Genomic DNA, 19,842 nt, shown 5'->3' on the forward strand with positions numbered 1-19,842 from the left:
CCATGAAGCTGGAGGCCCTGCAATTAGTCCTTCCCCCGGGGGGAGGGGATGCAAAGCTCACTCGGCTATTTCCCTTCTCATTGCTACAATTCCAGAGTGAGTGTGTGATGGTAGTGGGATGGTGTTAAGAAGAAAGTTAAAAGTCTAAACTGATATTTGTGTCTGTTCTGTTAGAAGTTCACTGTAAGTAAAAATTAAAATATACTTGTCAGAGACCATTCTCTCCCCTCAAAAGAGCTCTTTAAAAGAGATGCATAAGGATCCCAAATTCTGCTTAACTTGCACAAAATACCACATGGGACCCAATGGACCCATATCCTCATGGGCTCCGGACACTTTGTAGGGTAAAACGCGGAGACATAAAGGAATTAAGGAGAGCACACATGGCAGTTATTTGAGATAAGGCTGATCAGTACTGACCTATAATTTGGAGACCCTGAGCCTCGTGCCATCTTTTTCATGAACATGGGAGAGCACTTTGGGATCTTTCCAGCTGGGAGGAAGAAAACACCATTATTCATCCCCCTTGGCTGAGAGACCTGACAAGCTCCACTTTTAAAACCTGTACAGACTGGCCACCACCAGTGCCCTCCAGCTTCCATGAAGTATGACTTTCAGAAAGACCCCTGAAGGACCCCTAGAGTGAGAAGGGGACTGGAAATCAGGTTAAAATAAAAGGAGGTCTGGGACAATTCCACACCATCCTGTGAAAGACCATGGATAAAGGTCCCAAATGCATGGGTGCCCAGCCCAAAAGAGGCTGGACATGCTGCCACGGCTACACCAGGTCAACAGCCAGTGATGGGGCCCTGCAGGCACACCCCCTAATTGATTGTAAAGTGACCTGTCCAGAGGGTCTTTCTGCAGCCAAGAAGTAGCCTTAAGTTCTGTATCCATGAGTAGAAATGAGGGAAATTCCCAAAGCAATATCACGTCACAAAATCCCACAGAACTGAATTCAGTATGTTACTATACAGCGATTTGAAGTCCCAGCTGACAACCCCATACCTATTTGGAGCAGGGAGGATGATTAAGGCTTTAAAATTCAATTACAATTATGGAACTCTAAATAACTTACTAAAAATAAAAAATAAAAAAATGAATGCAAACCTACATTGGAGATGCAGACCAAAAGAGACAAGAGTTCAGCGCCCCCACCTTGTCCAAAGGGGGTCAGTCCCACAGTACAGACTGGATCAGTAACTGTTAAAGACAAGAGCTGGGCTGGATCCAGCCAACATTACAAGGACAACCAAGTGGTCCTGTTCCTTAGTCTTATGCTTTTAAAGGATGGTCGATGTGCCAACTATTTTAAAGCTCCAACACACTAATTCTGTAAACAATAATGGCTACAGCCTGCACACTGCGCACTGGAATGGATTCCTCAACTTGGCCTCATCACTTATGCAGCTGATGAAACAAACACTGACAGCTTTTTTGCATTTGTAAAGGCCCCACAGCAGCTGTGGTGATCCCACCATAGAGCAATGAATTAAGCCTGAAACCCAGCTGGGTCTGAACAGAAGCCTTTTTTGCACAATACAGCAAGACTATCATTGTTAACCTAGGCATTATTGGGAAATATTCTGCATTACATTATAGGGCAGTTCTAACTCAATTCTTAAAATTAGCTCTAATAAGCAATTTTAGTAGGAGGGATGTGGCATTTGCTTTGAAACAGCACAAGTATGTGTACAGGTTATACGTACATCACACAAAGGCAGCTCAGCAGAACAGATTTCCAGTTAATGCAAAGTTTAAAACAGTAACTCCTTCCTTCTTAGATATTCATACACACAGGCACCCACACACACTCACTCACACCTACCTTCTAAAATGAGGAAGGTATATAACCTTGAAAATTCCTGGTTATTTAACCAAAAGAGGAAAAATATGCAATATAGCTCCCCACTAGGTAACCCAAATCAACGGCCTGAGCACAAGAGTCAATTTGGAACAGGATGCTGTACCAGAAAAACTGAAGAGTGTGACAAAGCATGATTAATATCATTAGGAAGGACATTTTTGACACTGAACTTGAGAGTACCGTGTAGTAAGATTCCAAATACCGACAGACACACTGGCTTTCGATCACCACCAGGGGCCTCAAGGAAAAAAAGGACCGGACACCCATACGAAGATGTTCACTCCTCCCAGAGCTGTGGGGCATGCTTTAGAACACCCTCGGGCCACGTGACATTTTCACGTGGCCTCTATTGCCTCATACTTTCCCCAAACACTTCAACATGAGCAAAAAAGCACCTGACTCAAATTAAGAGGCCAATCTCATCTCAACAATTTCACATTAACTTGAGGGAAAAAAATCTGGTAAAAATCAGAAAACCAAAAGAAAACATAGTACCATCCCTCTTCCTTAAAAGAACTCTATTTCTTAAAGGAATTCATTATAAAGGGCCTTTTTTTTTTTTTTTACTTATTTTTTTCATTTAGGTAAAGCAGGCTTGGAGGGAGCAAGAAAATCAGAGAGAATTTCCAGGTAGATAGTGGTTCTATTTCCCGTAGTGCTTTGCCAAAGGTTAACATGGGTAACCACAAGAAAGTCAAAACTGAAGGTAAGGCAGGAAAATAGTTCCTCTTTCTTCTCCGCGCTCTCAGAGAAGCCAGCATTTTTAACATCTACTTCTCCCAAAACTATATGGTAAATGCTGTGTGAAGATGTATCTGAAAACCCACAACAGCCAAAAACACCTAAGCACCAACAAAAGTAACTCATCCCATGATGAAATTCGAAGTCCCACTATTTTTTCACACTTAAGCAAATAGAGCATCTGGTTCTAGCATAAATGTGTGGAAAGTGTTACAGTGTGCAAAATGACAGAAGAAATAAGAGGACTCTTGGACACCCACACACAGTGAAGAGGGGCAGTCAGGTAGGGAGGAAAATGAGAACCTGCCCCTAAAGGCAAGGCAACTGCCCCAGAAAGGGGTGGGCTCAATGTAGCACGATTGAACAGAACACAGGAGGCATAAAGACAAAAGCTGAGAGTAACAGCCTAGCAGGTTAGTAAAACAGCCGTAAATAAATTTAGTAATAATGCATATGTGCACAATTTTCTAACTTGAGGTATTCCAAGAGTAGGGCAAACATCATCCTCACAAAAACCTGTACACAAATACTCATAAGCAGCATTATTCATAATAGTCAAAAGATGGAAACAAGCCCACATGTCCATCAGCTAATGAATGGATAAGCAAAATGTGGTATGTCCATACAATGAAATATTATTCAGACATAAAAGGGATGAAGCACTGATACATGCTACAACATGAACCTTGAAAACATTATGCTAAGTGAAGGAACCCAGTCACAAAAAGCCACATATTGTATGATTCGATTTATATGAAGTACCCAAAATAGACAAATTCATAGAGAAAGAAAGTAAATTAGTGGTTGCCAGAGACTCGGGGAACTGGGATGAAAAGAGGAGTGACTGCCAACAGGTGTGGAGTTTCTTTTTCAGGTGATGAAAATGTTTTAAGATTAACTGTGGTGATGGTTGCACAACTCTACATATACTAAAAGCCACTGAATTGTTAAGGGGAAACAATTGCATTCGCGTCCAAATCACTCAGGGAAAGACTGAGATGCCTAAGATGCCTTTTCTCTTGAACTGCCACTGAAATGCCAAAAGAAAAATAGTTGAAGAACTGCCAAGGGAACTGGAATAACTTGGGGATATAAGAGAGTTTTTTAAAAAGGCTAAAAAGGACTGACACTTTGCTAAAGATACAGCCGAAAGGACATATGCCAAGAATATATATACTGCAGTCAGACTTTAAAAGTGCCATGAGGGGAACTTTAATCTCCCAAAAAATAAAAACTGTAACGTTAGCCTTCCAATTTCCTTAAAGCCATAGTGTGGGGTTTACAAGCATGAGAATCTACCATTTTAAATCTATTTATTCAATGTCACTGCCAACTCAGACAAGTCCCTTAAATTAGTTTTAAATCTATCTTTGAATTCATAAATTCGGCAGAAAGTAGTTAGAAGGAGGAAACTCCAAAGGCAAACTAGGTATTATCAACTTTAAAAATTTTTTAACACCCAGCAGAGAGGATAATTTGCTGTGGATGGGAGAAAACAAAATCAACCATGAAGCACCATCCCAGGCCTCCCCTGGATCGTATATATAATGCCAGTCCAGAGGAAAAAGTTATGCCTGGGCAAGGTGTTCTGGTCTTTATTGAGATGACCTCTATGTCCAAGAAAGAATTCATCTTACAATATGTCCCATTAAAGTCTTCATTTGTATTAAACAACTATAAGCAAACAATGTTTGGCTGTAAAAGCTTCTGCAAGTCAAAGATAATGGCCTTACCAGGTAAACTGACTGTTCTTTGTAATCATCATTTATACTCCCCCCATGAGGCTTTGCCTACTGCTCCAATAAATTCTAGAAAGAAATAACATGACAACTGCAGCAAGTCTCATAGAAGGAAGAAAGGAAAAAAGGCCAGTTGAGTAGAAAATGTGTTTCATTTTAGGCCATGTCAGTGTTGGGGCTGCGATCACATCACTCATCTGGGGGAGTAGAATTAGAAGGAAAAGAAAAAATCACCACTTTTTAGCTTCAGATATTTCCAAATCAGACCCATCCTCCCCAACTCCCCATGCCTTTCAGCTTACCAGGGCCATAAGAAAACCCACTTTCATAGCATCATTAGAGTTGTCATTTATCACAAGGACGACAGAGCATGCTTCTCACGTGGACAAGAATTTGGTATAACATGAAGCTTTGAAGTCAGTATTCGTAGCAGGAATTTCTGCAGGACTAATTCATGGCATGTATACTGAGGTGCGAGGTGGGGGCAGGGGTAGGGTAGGGTGGGGCGGAGTCCAATAGAATTGAAACAAGTATTCCCCATCCCCTTGACTAGGAGCCTTGGCCCAAGACTCAGATATGCCCAGAGCCCAGACTCTGGGACAATGAGGCAAGCCAAATCTGTTCTTTATTTTAAAGGAGGTTTCCATTCACTCTGTCAGCCACCTTTCAGATTCCAGCTAAGTTTAAACCACAATGGTCTGGAATCCTAACAGTAGTTTTGAGGATACAGAATGAGTATTAGAAAACATTTTTAAAGACACAGAACGTTGACTCATGCTGAAACATCTACCAATCACCCCCACCAGAGAACCTCATTATTAAATCCAGACCCTCCCTGGCCCCCCTACACACTATGGAAAAAAGTGATAAACTGTATTGGCATTTAAACAGAAATCTGATCTCTGCCACTTGAGGATGTCATCACCACTTGGGATTACTTTCACGCATCTTTAAAATTCTTTCAGATTAAAAATTCTGTCAGGGTGTCAATACCAATACTACTTAACAAAACTCGCCTTTAAGTTTTAGGTCAAGTTTTCAAAGCTAAAAACAGAAAGCTACTCAACCCAAACACTGCTGGGTTGAGACAGACAACTGCTCACTGCCCATATTTAAATCTGGTTGTTACTTTTTGGATTTAAGAAAGTGAACTTAGGTAAGGTCAAAGCAAAAATTATTTGCTCCAAGGATGACTGCTCATTATGGCCTCAATTCCTTTTTTGAATGAGGTGTGGTATATATAAGTAAATATATAAAATAAACCGCCCTCAAAATATTGCAACCAACTACTGAGTCCCAGGAGAAAAAGGCTATAGAGTGGGTAGAACTGAATGTTGAACAAAACCACACTAAACTAAGTAGGCTCATTAACAGGACCATGTTTCTTCATCCCCCACCAAACTCCTGCAGGCCCTTTCCTAAATGCACGGGAAGAACTCTATATAGAGCCCCACCAAACACTTCATGATGTTCAAACTATTAAGAAACCAAGACGATCTTTTGACTGGGATCTCCCAAAGGTGGTGGCCTTTGCCACTCAGAATCATCAGTTTGAAAAGCGCTGTGGCGCCCGGCAGGGCGTGGCTCAGTGGTTGAGCGTTGACCTAGGATCCAGGGTTCGATTCCTGGTCAGGGCACATGCCCGGGTTGCGGGCTCGATCCCCAGTCGGGGGCATGCAGGAGGCAGCCGATCAATGACTTTCATCATTGATGTTTCTAACTCTCTCTCTCTCCCTCTCCTTTCCTCTCTCTGAAATCAATAAAGGTATATTAAAAAAAAAAAAGAGAGAGAGAGAAAAGTCCTGTGGCATGTGTAGAGGAGGAGGTCTTGTGGTGAGGTTGTAGACAGCACCGGCCAAGATAACACAACCAAAGCCCTTTCAAGGCAGGTGAAAACCATGTGCTACCAATTTAACTGGGACTCCAGACCCTGGCTCTTTATGAAATGCCTCCCACTCGAGTTGGCTCTTTCATCCTCCAACATCAAGACATTATTACAAGCTCAAAATAGAATACAGAGCTTTGGTTGGTGCTCTGGGGGAGCATAAGAATGCAATAGGAGCAATTTGGGTAAAAACAGCAATAAACATTAAGTTTTACCTCTTGACTAAAGAATTAAAAATGAAGGCAAATAAGTTTATCCAAAAGTACTCTCTTAAACGCCAAAAAGTAATGCTGCTTCTTAGAAGCACTGTGACAACCCATCTCATCCCACATACCAGCAGGTTAAAAAAGATAAAAATCCATCATCTGAACAATCAAAATGTGTCTGACTGTAAAGATCACACTCTATTTTTCCATAAGTTAGGAAGAAAAAGCAAACCTTAGAAAAAGTGCTGGCATCTATAGTATTTTCATTCCTTTCCTCTTCCTCAGATAATATGGATATGCTGTAACCAGCAAAGATGACCTAGAAACACCATGTGGCCCCTTCAACTCTGAGGCTAGAGAATTACAGCCACAAAGACCTATGAAACTTTTAGTAAGAATAATTCGGTCAGGGGTCGGGGGACCGGGTGAAAAAAAATGAAGGGATTAAAAAAAAACAAAAAAAACCCTCAAAGACATACACTCACAAAAAAAGAATTAAAAGGTCTAGATAGTTACAATTTACAAAGCACCTCACATTAACATCTGTCTCCCCCAAAATGACCTTGAAAGGTCAATAAAGAAATTATAATTCTCTCCATTTTACAGATAAAGAAACTAAGAGAGGTAAAGTGATTTATCCAAGGTCACCCACCTTCTTCCCAGTGTTTTGCATTCCTGCTGTCAACTAAACTATAAATTCTCTGAGGACAAGGACAAGATCCTATTTTCTAACCTTCTAACACAGTGGCAGAGCATTGTAAGCAACCAGAGTATATCTGCTGTATTTCACTGAATAGTCTTCCAAGCAGAGCCTAATGAAACCTTTGTAAACACCTCACAAACAGGGCTAAAATCACATAGGAAAACAATGAGATTCTGGGTTACCTTAAAGTATGTTATGTCCACACAAAAAAAGCATTCCATAAATATAAAATATGTAATTGTACAATTATACAGACTCCTTCCCTTCACCACTACAGTCATTCCAACTAATAACACATTGTGTGCTTAAGGCAATTTTGCTTTACAAAGTGCTTTCACATATCTTATCTCGTTTAGTTCTAATGCTCAGAGAGAGGACAAGGAAAGAAAATAGAAACTTAAATAAAACTCAACTGACATCTTTACTACTCATTACAAGTGCTTTTGTATTGGTGTTTAAAAGCCAACAAACAAACAAATCCTCTGGCCTCACATGTACTACCTGTGGGACCATAAATTAGCATGGCCTTTCTCCAAGAAAGTAATATGGTAAGAGGATTCTAAAGGTAAACACGGGCACTTCTGAGTCAGTCATTCCACTTTGAGTAATTTGGGATTAAGTGCCAAAAGACACAGGTAAGGCATATTGCACATGTCATTTTATACAACAGCCCCCAAACTGTGAAAAGGCCATCAAGAACAAACAGGGGAAGGAAAATTGTCTGGTACAGAGCGCCTTGCAGGCATTAAAATACTGCAGAATCCCATTTTGATAACTGAGGTAAGATATAAATGCAAAAAGCACCCAACAGAACAGCACCTGAGTATGAGCTCACATATATAAAACTATTTTTCTACAAGTACAAGAATGTTGTGTGCAATCACCATGGTTGTTATCTTTGTGTAGCTGCCTGATTTGAATGCTTTCTTATAAAGCAAAAAAAATTTTACAAAAGGGTTTAAAAAACAAGATTGGCCTAATTAGGTATGAGAATTACATGTGGTTTTTACTTTTCCGTGAAAATTAATCAATTACTGCAGTTACCATGGATAACTGAGAATCTACCTGGCAGAAAGAAACATCTCCGAAAGACCTGTCCACAGCCCTTCTGCTGTATCGGGGGCTGGATTTCATGTCCTGGTGTGTCACTGATAAAACATGAAACCTTGGGCGGGCAGGTCACATAACAGTACTACATACCTCAGGTTTTCTCAGCTATAAAACTGATTAGTTAAGTCCTGGCCTGTGTGGCTCAGTTGGTTGGAGCATCATCCTGAACACCAAAAGGTGGCAGGCTCCATTCCCGGATCAGAGCACATACCCAGGTTGAGGGTTCAATGGGGGTCAACTGACCAAAGTTCCTCACCTCAGTGTTTGTGTTTCTCTCTCTCTCCCCCTCCCTCTCTCTAAAATCAATTGAGAGGGGGAAACTGATTAAATTCATCTTTATCCTATAGATTCATAGCAATTCTCTCGCACCACTAGTTTTTTAAATACTCTAAAAGCTTTACCTCAACAAATATTCCTCAACTGTGTGATGATTTATAAAATTCAGCCCCTACTCTTGGGTTAGTAGAGTAAGAGGCATGTAAACAATAATTCCAACACCTAGAGGGAGATATGAGGAATCAGGTGAACAGAGAGAAGGGGGTGGCAGGCTGTCCAGTTAGGCCTCAGACAGGCTAGGTGGGCTCTTCTGGCAATCTGTTCATTGAGCAAGTTGAGGAACCAGGGTGTGAAAAGACTAAGACACTGGGCTCAGCCAAACTGAAATGGGCAACAGGATAGGCCCAGGATGAGCTAGAAGGGCTTTTCTTTAATTTTTCTGACTGATTTTAGAGAGAGAGGAGGGGGGGGAGAGAGAAACATCAAATTGTTCCACTTGTTTATGCATTCATTGGTTGATTCTTTCTTGTACGTGCCCTGACCGGGGATCAAACCCACAACCTTGGCATATCGGGACAATGCTCTAACCAACTGAGCTACCTGGCTAGGGCTAGAAGGGCTTTTTACACTGTACTGACAACAAAAGTTGATTTAGACTTGACCCTGCGAGCTACTGAAGGGCTCATGATCAGATTTTCAATATCAAGTATTATTGCTCCAGGATCCAACTTAAACATCTCTCTGTGCAGACACAGTGCCACTCTAATCTTAATTCTCACTTTCTGATTTACCCCAGACAAGTATGCAAGTCAAGTGTTGAATAATACAGAACACATTCAATAACCAACAGAGGTACCTGGCCAGGTAGCTCAGTTGATTAGAGCGTCATCCCAATACGCCAAGGTTGCGGGTTCAAACCCTGGTCAGGGCACATACAAGAACCAACTAATGAATACATATAAATAAGTAGAACAACAAATCGATGTTTCTCTCTCTCCGTTCCTTTCTCTAAAATAAATAAAAACAGGGTAAGGGTGGGAAGTAATTTATAGCACCTTCTAATCTTTAAAGCCTTGTTATATATCCCAAAATTTATTTTAGAATATCTTGCTATTCATTTGGTTTATTAAGAGGCAAAATACAGCCCTGGCCAATGTGGCCTAACTGGATGAGTGTCGTCGTCCCATGTACCAAAGGGTCACTGATTCAATTCCTGGTCAGGGCACATACCCAGGTTGTGGGTTCCATCCTGGTCAAGGCATGTAGGCGACCTATCAATGTTTCTCTCTCACACTAATGTTTCTCTCTCTCCCCCTCTCCCTCTCTTTAAAAATCAATTTTAAAACACACACACACAGAGGGGGAGAGAAAAAAAAGAGGCAAAGTACAGAATTCAATTGATTCATTTATTTCTGAGTCAGCTAGAAAGGCTGTCAGTAGGCCTGATGTCTCCAGATTGGTGATTTCCAACTGAATAATAATAATACATTGAGCATTTGTGCAGTAGTATGCAGTTTATGAAGTGCTGTCACATCAAAAATCTCAGTGGTTCTCTCAGCAACATGCTTGTGAGGTACATGGACAAGTTTTCCAGATGAGGAAGCAGCTCAGCAAGGTTATGTACCTTGCCTGGGGTCACACAGCCAGTGCACTGTAAAGTCAAACCTTGAACTCAGCGCCCATTCCCAGTCTTGTCCATTACCACAGAGGTACCCTATAAACAGGGTGGACAAAAGTAGGTTTACAGTTCTGAGTACATAACAGAGTCTATTCTTGTTATTATTACTTATTAACTATTGTATTATTTTCCATATAAACAACTGTAAACCTACTTTTATCCCACCCTGTATTCAAAACAAGCCTGTTCAAATCTGAGGCATTGCATTTCTAAAGCCCGTGCACTAGTAATAAGGTATCTACATAAAGCACAAAACTCTCCAAGTTTTAATAATGTCTATATCCAACTGCTGCTAAACAGAATAAGCATTCATTCAGCCCCTTTTCTGAAAACCTATGGAAGGAATAAATGCAAGAAACACATGCTCAGTCCTAATCCCTTCTCATTTCCTCCTGGCACCTGTCTCTGCCCCCACAGGCACCAAACACTTTAACAGCTGGCAGAAATGAGAACCAAGAGATAACACACTCAACCATTGTAGACAAGGCCTGAACCAAAATGTGGTGAGGAAATAATGAAGAAAGAACCACCCAGATATAAAAAGAGAGCAATAAAACAGGGCGCCAAGAGGTCTCCCACATTCTGGATGATTCCATCATTACACACCTGGGCTGCTGTCCCAGTAAACCAGAGGGTCTCCTGATGGAAAACAGACACACAAAACCCACCCCTCTTACTCCTCCCCCCATCCCAAAAAAATATTGGTGGAAAAGAATTCCTGGTTGCATTAGAGAAAATACATGCATGAGCGAAAAGCTGTACTGGGAGCAGGGAAGGGAAAACAGTGACTACTGTATGTAGTTTATTAACCTTCTAGGATTCATGCTAACTAAACACTGCTGTTGATAGTATTTCAAAGCTCACTAGTCTTCCTCTTCATGAGTGGTGAAGCCTGACCGACTTACAAAATTAGAACTTGAAATCCAATTTAGGCCTTTTAGGCTGCACCAGCTCTCAAGAACAGCTCTCAAGAACTTCTGCCAGTAGGTTCCCCTTTCTAACACCCTCACACATCCTATGAATATGTGAGTAATTATGTATAATGTTCCCATTACTCATGCTGCCTCATTAACATATCTGGGGAGCCTTTGTTTACCGGAAGGCCCAGACCCTGGTGAGGATTTGAGGGCAAGTGATTTCCCACAGTGCCCCACAGTCCCCTAAGCAGCAAAGTCGGGGCAACAATGCAAGTGCCAGCAAAAGTATCGAAGCCGATTTGTTACAGCCCTGCGAAATCAAATGGGTTCTCAGAAGCCTGGAGAGCTAATGTAGCTCACACTGGCCCTCAGGTACAAGGGAGAGGGTGCGGTGGGAGCCACTTATTAAAATACTGAGCACACACCAGCCAGTCCCAAGGGGTACTGGGATCTCAGCTCTTTTTCCAATGGGGACTCAAGGAGACAGCCAGCTGGGGATGAGGGGGTAGCTCCACCAACTGGTGTTTAAAAAAAACAACAAATACAAACATGCTCTTGAAATGGATACACTCCTTCTGTTCCTGGAAGCTGACAAACTACCTTAATTTTCCCAACTTTCTCAAGCAAAAAACCTCTCCAGGGGCTGCCAGAACCCCTATTATGGTCTTTTCTCCCCTTTTGAGGGGCTACACTGGTCATTCATTTTACCTCTATTTCATCTGGACTAATAAAGTAGGGAGAAGATACAGCCTTTAACTATCTGGCCAACATATATTTGCTTCAGTTTTCTGTAAAATGGACTTAAAAGCCTCTTTTTCTCATGTGAACTCACTATGGAAACAATAAGTGTGCATGGTTATTTCAGAACTGACTGAGTCTTCAACACCTAAACCAAGGGGTAGGTGTTGTGTGGCCATCTAGAGTTTTTTCTACAATCCAAGCTCTTCTGGCATTTTTTCAAATGGCAAAGAGAGTCCTAGGAGAGAGGGCAGTATCTTCACCAGAACAATACAATCTGTGGCAAGACACACGGTGACAGAAAGAAACTCAGAGACCAGAGGTGCAGGGTTGTAGTGCTGCTCACTCAGGTGACCAAGAATTCACCCTCTGGGACAGGATCTCCAAATGTAAAACATGGGCCCTTTCCCATCTCAGGCATCCTAAGAGAACAGAAAGATAAAAGCCACCTGCTGCTAGGGGTGATAGGAACAGAAAGTCCTGCAGCAGGCGGGATTACTGGACCAGGAGCAGCAGGGTGTCCCAGCCAGTGCTGGTACTTCCTACAGGGTTCAGCTCCACTTTTAATGATTTTATTCTGAATGAGAAATGAAGGAAAACCCCATTTTAAAAAGTGTGAAGCTGTCAGAAGGCTAACAGGGCTGACTTAAGAACCAAGAAAAAATGAAGACCTTAAAAGGATAAGAAAAATCTCAAATTGCCTACAAAAAAGTGGGCAAATATCAAAACCAAAGTCACCACAGTTCCCACCTCCTGGAATAAAAGAAGTGTGCAATGAAGAGGGCAAGTAATGGAAAAGGTTTATGGACAAAAGGAACCACAGACGTAGACTGGGGCCTGGAGAAACAACCGAGGCGGAGTACCAAAGGAATGAAGAGAAGAGTTACCTGAGAGATGGAAAGAAACAAGATAATTGATTCCAACTGAAAAAACAGATTCAATTTGTCTCATTTCCATTAACAGGTAGGCTTACGAATTTGAGATAGAACAGACCTTCAGCAATATCGCCTAAGAAAATAAAGTTGCTGGATTACAAGATACAAGCTTCTGAACTCCATATAAATTAAGTGTAAAATCACTGATCTTTCTGCCCCCTACCAAGTGAATGAGACAATTGTTTTTTACTCTTAAAGTAATAAAAATTTACTCAGGAGGACCACTCTGAGTTATGTTAAATAGCATGAACTAGATATGGTGTCTAGTTTAATGTTTGGGGATTAAGGCTAAATACAATGCAAGCACTCTTAACAGAGGTGATAGGGACCAGAGTTGGTTGGCTAATGTAAAGTCTGTCAAGCATGAAACCTTAAAAAAGAAAAAAAAATAGTGTGTATATGTGTATAAACATTTTAACTTAAACACATAAATGTACTTTTTATTTTGTTGGGAAGGGAAAGTTCGTATAAAGGAAGATTGGTTCTTAAAAGTGAATCACCTGCAAAGCATTGTGCATACATAATCCTTAATAGATTTTTTCCCAAGTCTTTTCCATGTCAGGCCCACATCTAATTTAACAGCCTATATTTTTTTTTAGCAAGTCACTTTTATCAATTGTTCCCAAAACATTCACCTTAAATTTTTCATAAAAACCAACTGTCTTTTCACACTCATTCAAAGGATTACATAATATTTAACTGTAATTGCAATAGTAAGGCTAACTGGAATAACCAGATTTGGAAACAAACAACTGATACTTGGCAAGCTTCCTATGGGTGGGAGCCAAAGGGGACACAGGCACACACACCCCAGGGCTGTCCATTGGCCAGGAGCTTCACAGCCAGGATGTTCTGCAGCCAACAGGGCAAGTGGATTGGAAAGGTAGTGGTTAGCAGAGCTGTTACTGTAATCCTGGGGGACACTTACACACATGGACCAGTAACATTGGGAAAAACAGTACAATTAGAAGTCCAAAAACTAAATTTCTTAGACTACAAAACTTTTTAACCATTCAGATAAAAATGTCAGGAGTCTGGGTCTTCAGACCACCATGATCAAGGGCAAGCCACTTGATTAAAAATACTCCAGCTTAGCCTTTACCAAGTGTTTTAAGTGTTTTAATGTGACTTTCTCATGACATCTTTGAAAGGAAGAAAAGGAAATGGTTCTATTTTGAATGTAACAGACACCAATTATATACTCCTGAAGATTTTCTATTTCTGAAGGAGAGTTTAAAATAAGCTTTGGCCCAGCTGGCATGGGTCAGTGGTTGAGCACTGACCTATGAACCAGGAGGTCAAGGTTTGATTCCCAGTAAGGGCACATGCCCCGGTTGCAGTCCCAATCCCCAGTAGGGGGAATACAGGAGGCAGCTGATCAATGACTCTCTCTCATCAATGATGTTTCTATCTCTCTCTCCTTCTCCCTTCCTCCGTCTGAAATCAATAAAAACTATTTTTTTTAAAAATAACCTTTGACCCTGGCCAGTGTCGCTCAGTTGGTTGAGTGCTGTCCCATGTACCAACAGGTTGCCAGTTCAATTCCTGGTCAGGGCACATGGCCCAGGTTGTGGGCTCAATCCCTAGTGGGGGGTGTGCAGGAGGCAGCCAATGGATGTATTTCTCTCATCAATGTTTTTTCCCTCTCCCTTTCTCTAAAATCAATAAGCATATTTTTTAAAAAAACAAAAATAAAATAACCTTTGGAACAAGATATATGTTAATATTACACTGGAGTTATTTCCAAGGCACTTGGAAGTCAGTCAATAGCCCTCAGCCCAGCAACAGAAACTGGTTTAACCTAACTATGAGCCATTATAACATCAAAGTGCCAAATACTTCTAGTTGGCTATTTGAGCCAACAGCTATGGGGACATGCAAGTCAGATACTTGTTCACAGTAAAGTTACAATAACCCAGATAACAATAACTCAAATTGGATTATATCTGGACATAATTTATTTTTTCTTTCAAATTTCAGTGACACACTTTAGACTCTTAACAGTACTCCTTCCATAATCATAGCTGCTAAGTTCCTCTGCCCTAGATTTATGTGACAAAGAGAAAATCATGTCAACAGCCCATGAAAGGAAAAACCCAGCAATTAAATAATAGGTACAAGTTTTTTGCCCCCAGATCTGTAAAATAACCTGACTAAGTGTAAAACAAGGTGGGAGGAAGGGTTCATAAATCCTACCACTATACTTTGGTATATTTCTTTCTTTTTTCTTTACAATTTTATGTAATTGTAATTATAGTAAATCCTGCAATTGAATCTTGTAACAAACTTTTCCCAGTTTTTAAAGTCATACTGCACTTTTCTAAAGATATATTTTAAAAAATAAAGTCATACTGCACTTTTAAATCAGAAAATCAGATACTTATAATTTACAGCCTAGTGGTACAAATTCTGCTTGAGCTGTCCCAGAAATTAAATTGGTAATCTGTTTTTTGTGCTAACTGCATGAATCATACCTTCATGTGGCAGAGACTTTAATTTCAAACTGCTACAAAGCATCAATGATCACATGGTTTTAAAGCCTGGATATTCTTCCTAGGAATAACCAACTACTGGAGTGATGGGCTGAAAATACCTATAGAGCAAAACTTGCAACTGCTTTTATTGTCCAAGTGGATTGGGGCTTTGAAAGGGAAATGTTTTCCTTTATTTAAGGTACTATAGTGGGAGTCATGCCCAGCACAATTAAGAGAGGATTACACTGCAATTTATGAGTTTCTCAAGGATGTCATTTAATATGAAATATAACAATCGTTTCTCCCCAAAGCGTGCCACCTACAATCCCACCCCCAAACTCTGCTCTGCTAAGGCAATAAACTAAATGGCAATGCGGCCAGCATCTAAGGCTTTTGAGACCAATTGCAGGAAATGTGCTGCCTTCCACCAGCTCCAGTAACAATGTCACCTTATACTGAAAGAGCATACTGTTTTGTATCTTTCATGCACAACATCTCACGTACATAACCTCAGAAAAAGTAAAGTGGAAAAGACAGATACTACTTTCTGCATTCTATAGAAAAGGAAATACTCAGATTGGGGGCCTCTTGTCCACTTCATAAGAACTAAACCCTGAACATCTTAAGACTTAAGAATCCAGTGGCTCTTCCAAGCACACTGTATCAATGACACGTCTTCCCTCAGCTGGCCCCCTAAAAAATACTCAATAGGCACAGCAGAAAGCCCCCGACCCATGGTACGGCAAGGCTTCCAGAAAGAGGAACAGTTACTGCTGCGCAACATCACCCAGAAAGGCATCCTGCCACATCCTTCGAAGACACGCCAAAAATGACAAGGTAGCTTCATCCACAACATGGTCCTTCTACAAAGCAAAGCTTTCCCGGAATTAAGTTTCCTTGCTTATCTAAAGCATTGATGAGCAGACCCAACTACCATCGGAGTAAATGCCACACCATCGGCAGACCTGCAAACAGAGGAAGCGAAAACATTTCTGCAGAAAGGAGGAGTCTCCTCCCTGCTCCCCACCTTCTCAATGGATCAGAATCACAGCTAGGCGGGGGCGCCCGTTTGAGGGCAACAGGCTCGCGGCACTCACCTGGCGGCGCACAGGCCGAGCACGCCCTCCTCCTCCCGGTCCTCCTCCGCCGTGGCAGTCCCACTCGGCAGCGGCACCCCATCCCCCGACCCCGCAGCCCCGCCTCGCTGGAACCTCCCGCCCGACTTTTGACGTCACGGAGGAGGAGGTTCCACCCCGGCCCGGCCCTTTGTGACGTCACAATGACAACAGAACGCGGCCGGGAGCGTCCGGGAAACCGGGCGCAGCAGGGGGCGGAGGGAGGCAGGGGAGGCCGCGCGATGCGGGGGAAGAACCCGGGGCAGGGAGGGGTTGCGCTGACGTCTCGCCGGCTTAACCTGTTGCTCTCGAGACTGCACTGGAGCGGAGGAGCAGGGCCGCAGGCAGCGCCGGGCCGCCGCCGCCATGCTCGGCCGTGCGCCCCGCGGGGGGCGCTCCCTGCAGCTGTGCGCCTCCGCCCCCTCCCCGGCACGCCCCCACCCGTCCGCCACACGCTCCCAGCCCTCCCCCGCCACAGCAGGCCGCGCAGTCCTCGCGCCGCGCCCGCGGGCCCGGGCCGCCCACCCGGGGCCGCCTGGAGGGAGGAGGGAGCAGGGAGCCCGAAGCCCGAAGCCCGAAGCCCGAAGCCCGAAGCCCGAAGCCCGAGCCCGAGCCCGGAGCCCGGAGCCCGGAGCCCGCCCCCTACAGGCCGCGCGCGGCCGCCCAGCCCCGGCCCAGCCCGCCACGACCCCCGCACGCCCTCCCCTTCGCAGCCGTCTGGAGCTTGTCCGGCTCACGAGCTCTGCTCCCCGAACCTTAACTCGTGCTCTGCCTCCCGCGGCCGCCGCCGGCCACGAGCTTGCGGCCGGACGCCCGGACTCGACACGATCCGCTGACCACCAGCAACAAAAATCCCACCCCACACCTCTCTCCAACTTAGCGAGGCCTGGGACGGGGGGCCGAGGGGCGGTCCTTGTCCAAGTTCTACCCCATTTGCTTTGTCGCTGCACCAGAATCGGATGTGCCCTGGGAAGGCGTCCACGCTCCAAGGCAAGGGTGTCTCCATGCAGTTTCTACAGCCCGAGTTTAAACTAGTCCTTTGCATTCTACCCAGCCCTCTGCAATGCGGATGTATTTTAATTCTTAAATTTTTAAGGCAACAGCTTTTTAAATAGGGCCTGATTATTTAACCTTGCATTTCTTTCTTAGTTGAAGTTTACGTGTCTACATTAGTATCAGCCCTCTCGAAAAAGGCATTCAGGTTTTCCATTAAATATATTTTTTACAAAACCAGTGCCCCGAAGGTCATCTCCCATTACACACATCACACTGCTCGAAAAGGGAAAATATTAACACCAATTTGTCGACTCGAGTTAAATAAAACTTTCTTATAATGTTGCATTATTTCTAATGTATGTTCATTTGGCCTTTTTAAAAATGGGTTATTTGATTTCAAGCACGCAGATAATCACCGATCACTCGAGTGCATATTTGGTTAATCCTTCGGTACCCCCTTCTACCCTCCTTCCCCCCAAACTTAAAAAAAAAAAGCAACCACACACAAAACAAAAACAGTCCCCATGCCAATCAACGTAGCTGTACTATGCACAAGGCAAATTTAACTATTCCAAACCATTTAAATCTCTGAATAATCACCCAATTTCAGAACCCAGTTAACAAGGAGAATTATTTGTAGTCGCTTACACAGGCACTCACATGCCTACTTAAAAACATTAACTATAATGTATGTCTTTTCCCCCTAAAACTGGAAACCATGAATTTTTAAACAAAACCAGTCCCATTATTAAAGTCAATCCCAACAAATGCATTCGCTGTAACATGATTCCCAACTGGTTTATGTTGCAAACCAGATAAGCCAAAACGACCACATACATTAAATTTGATGTGCCAGTGCAAGGAACAAGATCGCCATAATCGGACCCTCCACTGCAACTTAAAGGGCTTCCAACACACACGTTACACGATTTTCGAAAAACATTAATAATAACACACGCTCATTTGCATGCAAAGTGCAATATGGGGCCAAACCCGCCCGAGAATGCAGTTTAGTTACAGTACCACAGCCCCCACCCCACTCCCAAGCTCCACCAAAATCCCTTGCCTTTCATCTAAAACTAGATTATGGTTGTGTCATTCGAGGTCAATTTATTCACTTGAGGTATCTCTACACCAATCTGTTTTTTCATCAAAACTAGACAGACTCGACTTTGCTTGAAAAGCCCTCTTTCAGAAAAGAAAAGAAACAGCCTTATCATCGGACGCTGTGTTTAAAACCCTTCAGCTGCAGAATTATCTATAAACTTGACATTCACAGCCATTGCTTAAAACTGCAAGTCAAAGGATGTGTTGTTAGGAGCACTTACGTATTTCTTCTGAATGATATTCCTCTTGGGTCTTTCCTTGCTCATTCTGAGATCCAAATGCTGATTGCAAAAAGGGACAATTGCTTCATGAATTTAAAGCCGTCAGAAATTTGCAAAAAAATATCCTGGTGCTTTTTATTGTTGTTGGTGGTGGTTGATCTTGTAATCCGACTTTTCTTCCTCTTCCCCCAAAGCCCGATTCGCCTTGAAATAAATCCGAAATTGGGAAGGAAAAAAAAAAGAGCCAAAGACGAACGAAGCAAACAAACAAACAAAAAAAAAATCACTTTAGTAAAACACCCATAATGGAAAATTTCCCCCGAAACACACACACACAAAAAAAAAAGAAAACCGACGCCCTTCACTCCCCCCCTTTTTCCTCCAAAAACTACATCAGCGAAACGTGAAGGTCCTTAGTGTCTGATCTGTAGTTACATCTTGGAAAAGAAAAGGGAAAGGTAAATAAAAAATGTTGGAAGTCACGTTTGTGCTGCAGCAGCAGTGCGAGCAGAAGAGTCAACTCCAGCGGCGGCGGCAGCACCACAGCGAGGGCTCGCCGAGTCTCTTTTTTCCAAGCCCACTAACCAATGAGAGAGAGGCTATCCAGCCCAACTTTAAATGGACTCTGCTTTTATACAAGTTAGGGCTCCTCGGGTAATTCCCTGCCGGACGCTAGCCGAAAACTCCCACAGCTGAGCAACCAGGCGCCCGCCTACCCCGGCGCCGACCGCCCCCGGCCCAGTCAGGAGGACCCCCGCAGCCCCCTCGACTAGACACCGGAGAGGCCTCGACGAACCCTTCCCGGGCAACCCCTCAGGCATCTCTCCCACGCCGAGCCTAGGAGTGGAACTGAGAGAGGCTCCCTAGCTCAATGCATGGCACGCTCGGTCGCTCCACCTCACCCCCTTTCCCCAGCTTGCCGTTCACCCCACTGCCGCCAGACGCTAGCCCCAGCCACTGCCCTCACTTCTACCTGCAGCCGGGCTGCTGGGTACGAGTGCCCCAGGACGCCTGGCCCCGGGGAGAGCCGCCTATTCCCGGGGCACCTTAGAATCGTCCCCTTGATCTTCTGGAAGTTGTAGTCCCCTGACTACAAAATGGCTATGGCCACGGGAGCGAAGAACTACAATTCCC

The 19,842-nt window shown here is 43.2% G+C and overlaps 1 protein-coding gene across 1 annotated transcript in view; it reads right to left on the reverse strand.

Annotated features, from left to right (window-relative positions):
- JARID2 (jumonji and AT-rich interaction domain containing 2) overlaps positions 1-19,389 on the reverse strand; it is a 242,501-nt gene extending 223,112 nt beyond the window's left edge. Inside the window, exon 1 of the mRNA XM_016205347.2 lies at positions 18,709-19,389. Within this exon, the coding sequence (XP_016060833.2) occupies positions 18,709-18,753 (45 nt within the window). The 5' untranslated portion in view covers positions 18,754-19,389. The remainder of the gene's footprint in view (positions 1-18,708) is intronic.
- Between the last annotated feature and the right edge of the window lie 453 nt (positions 19,390-19,842).

This window comes from Miniopterus natalensis, chromosome 9, assembly GCF_054644295.1.
Source record: "Miniopterus natalensis isolate mMinNat1 chromosome 9, mMinNat1.hap1, whole genome shotgun sequence".
NCBI lineage: Eukaryota > Metazoa > Chordata > Mammalia > Chiroptera > Miniopteridae > Miniopterus > Miniopterus natalensis.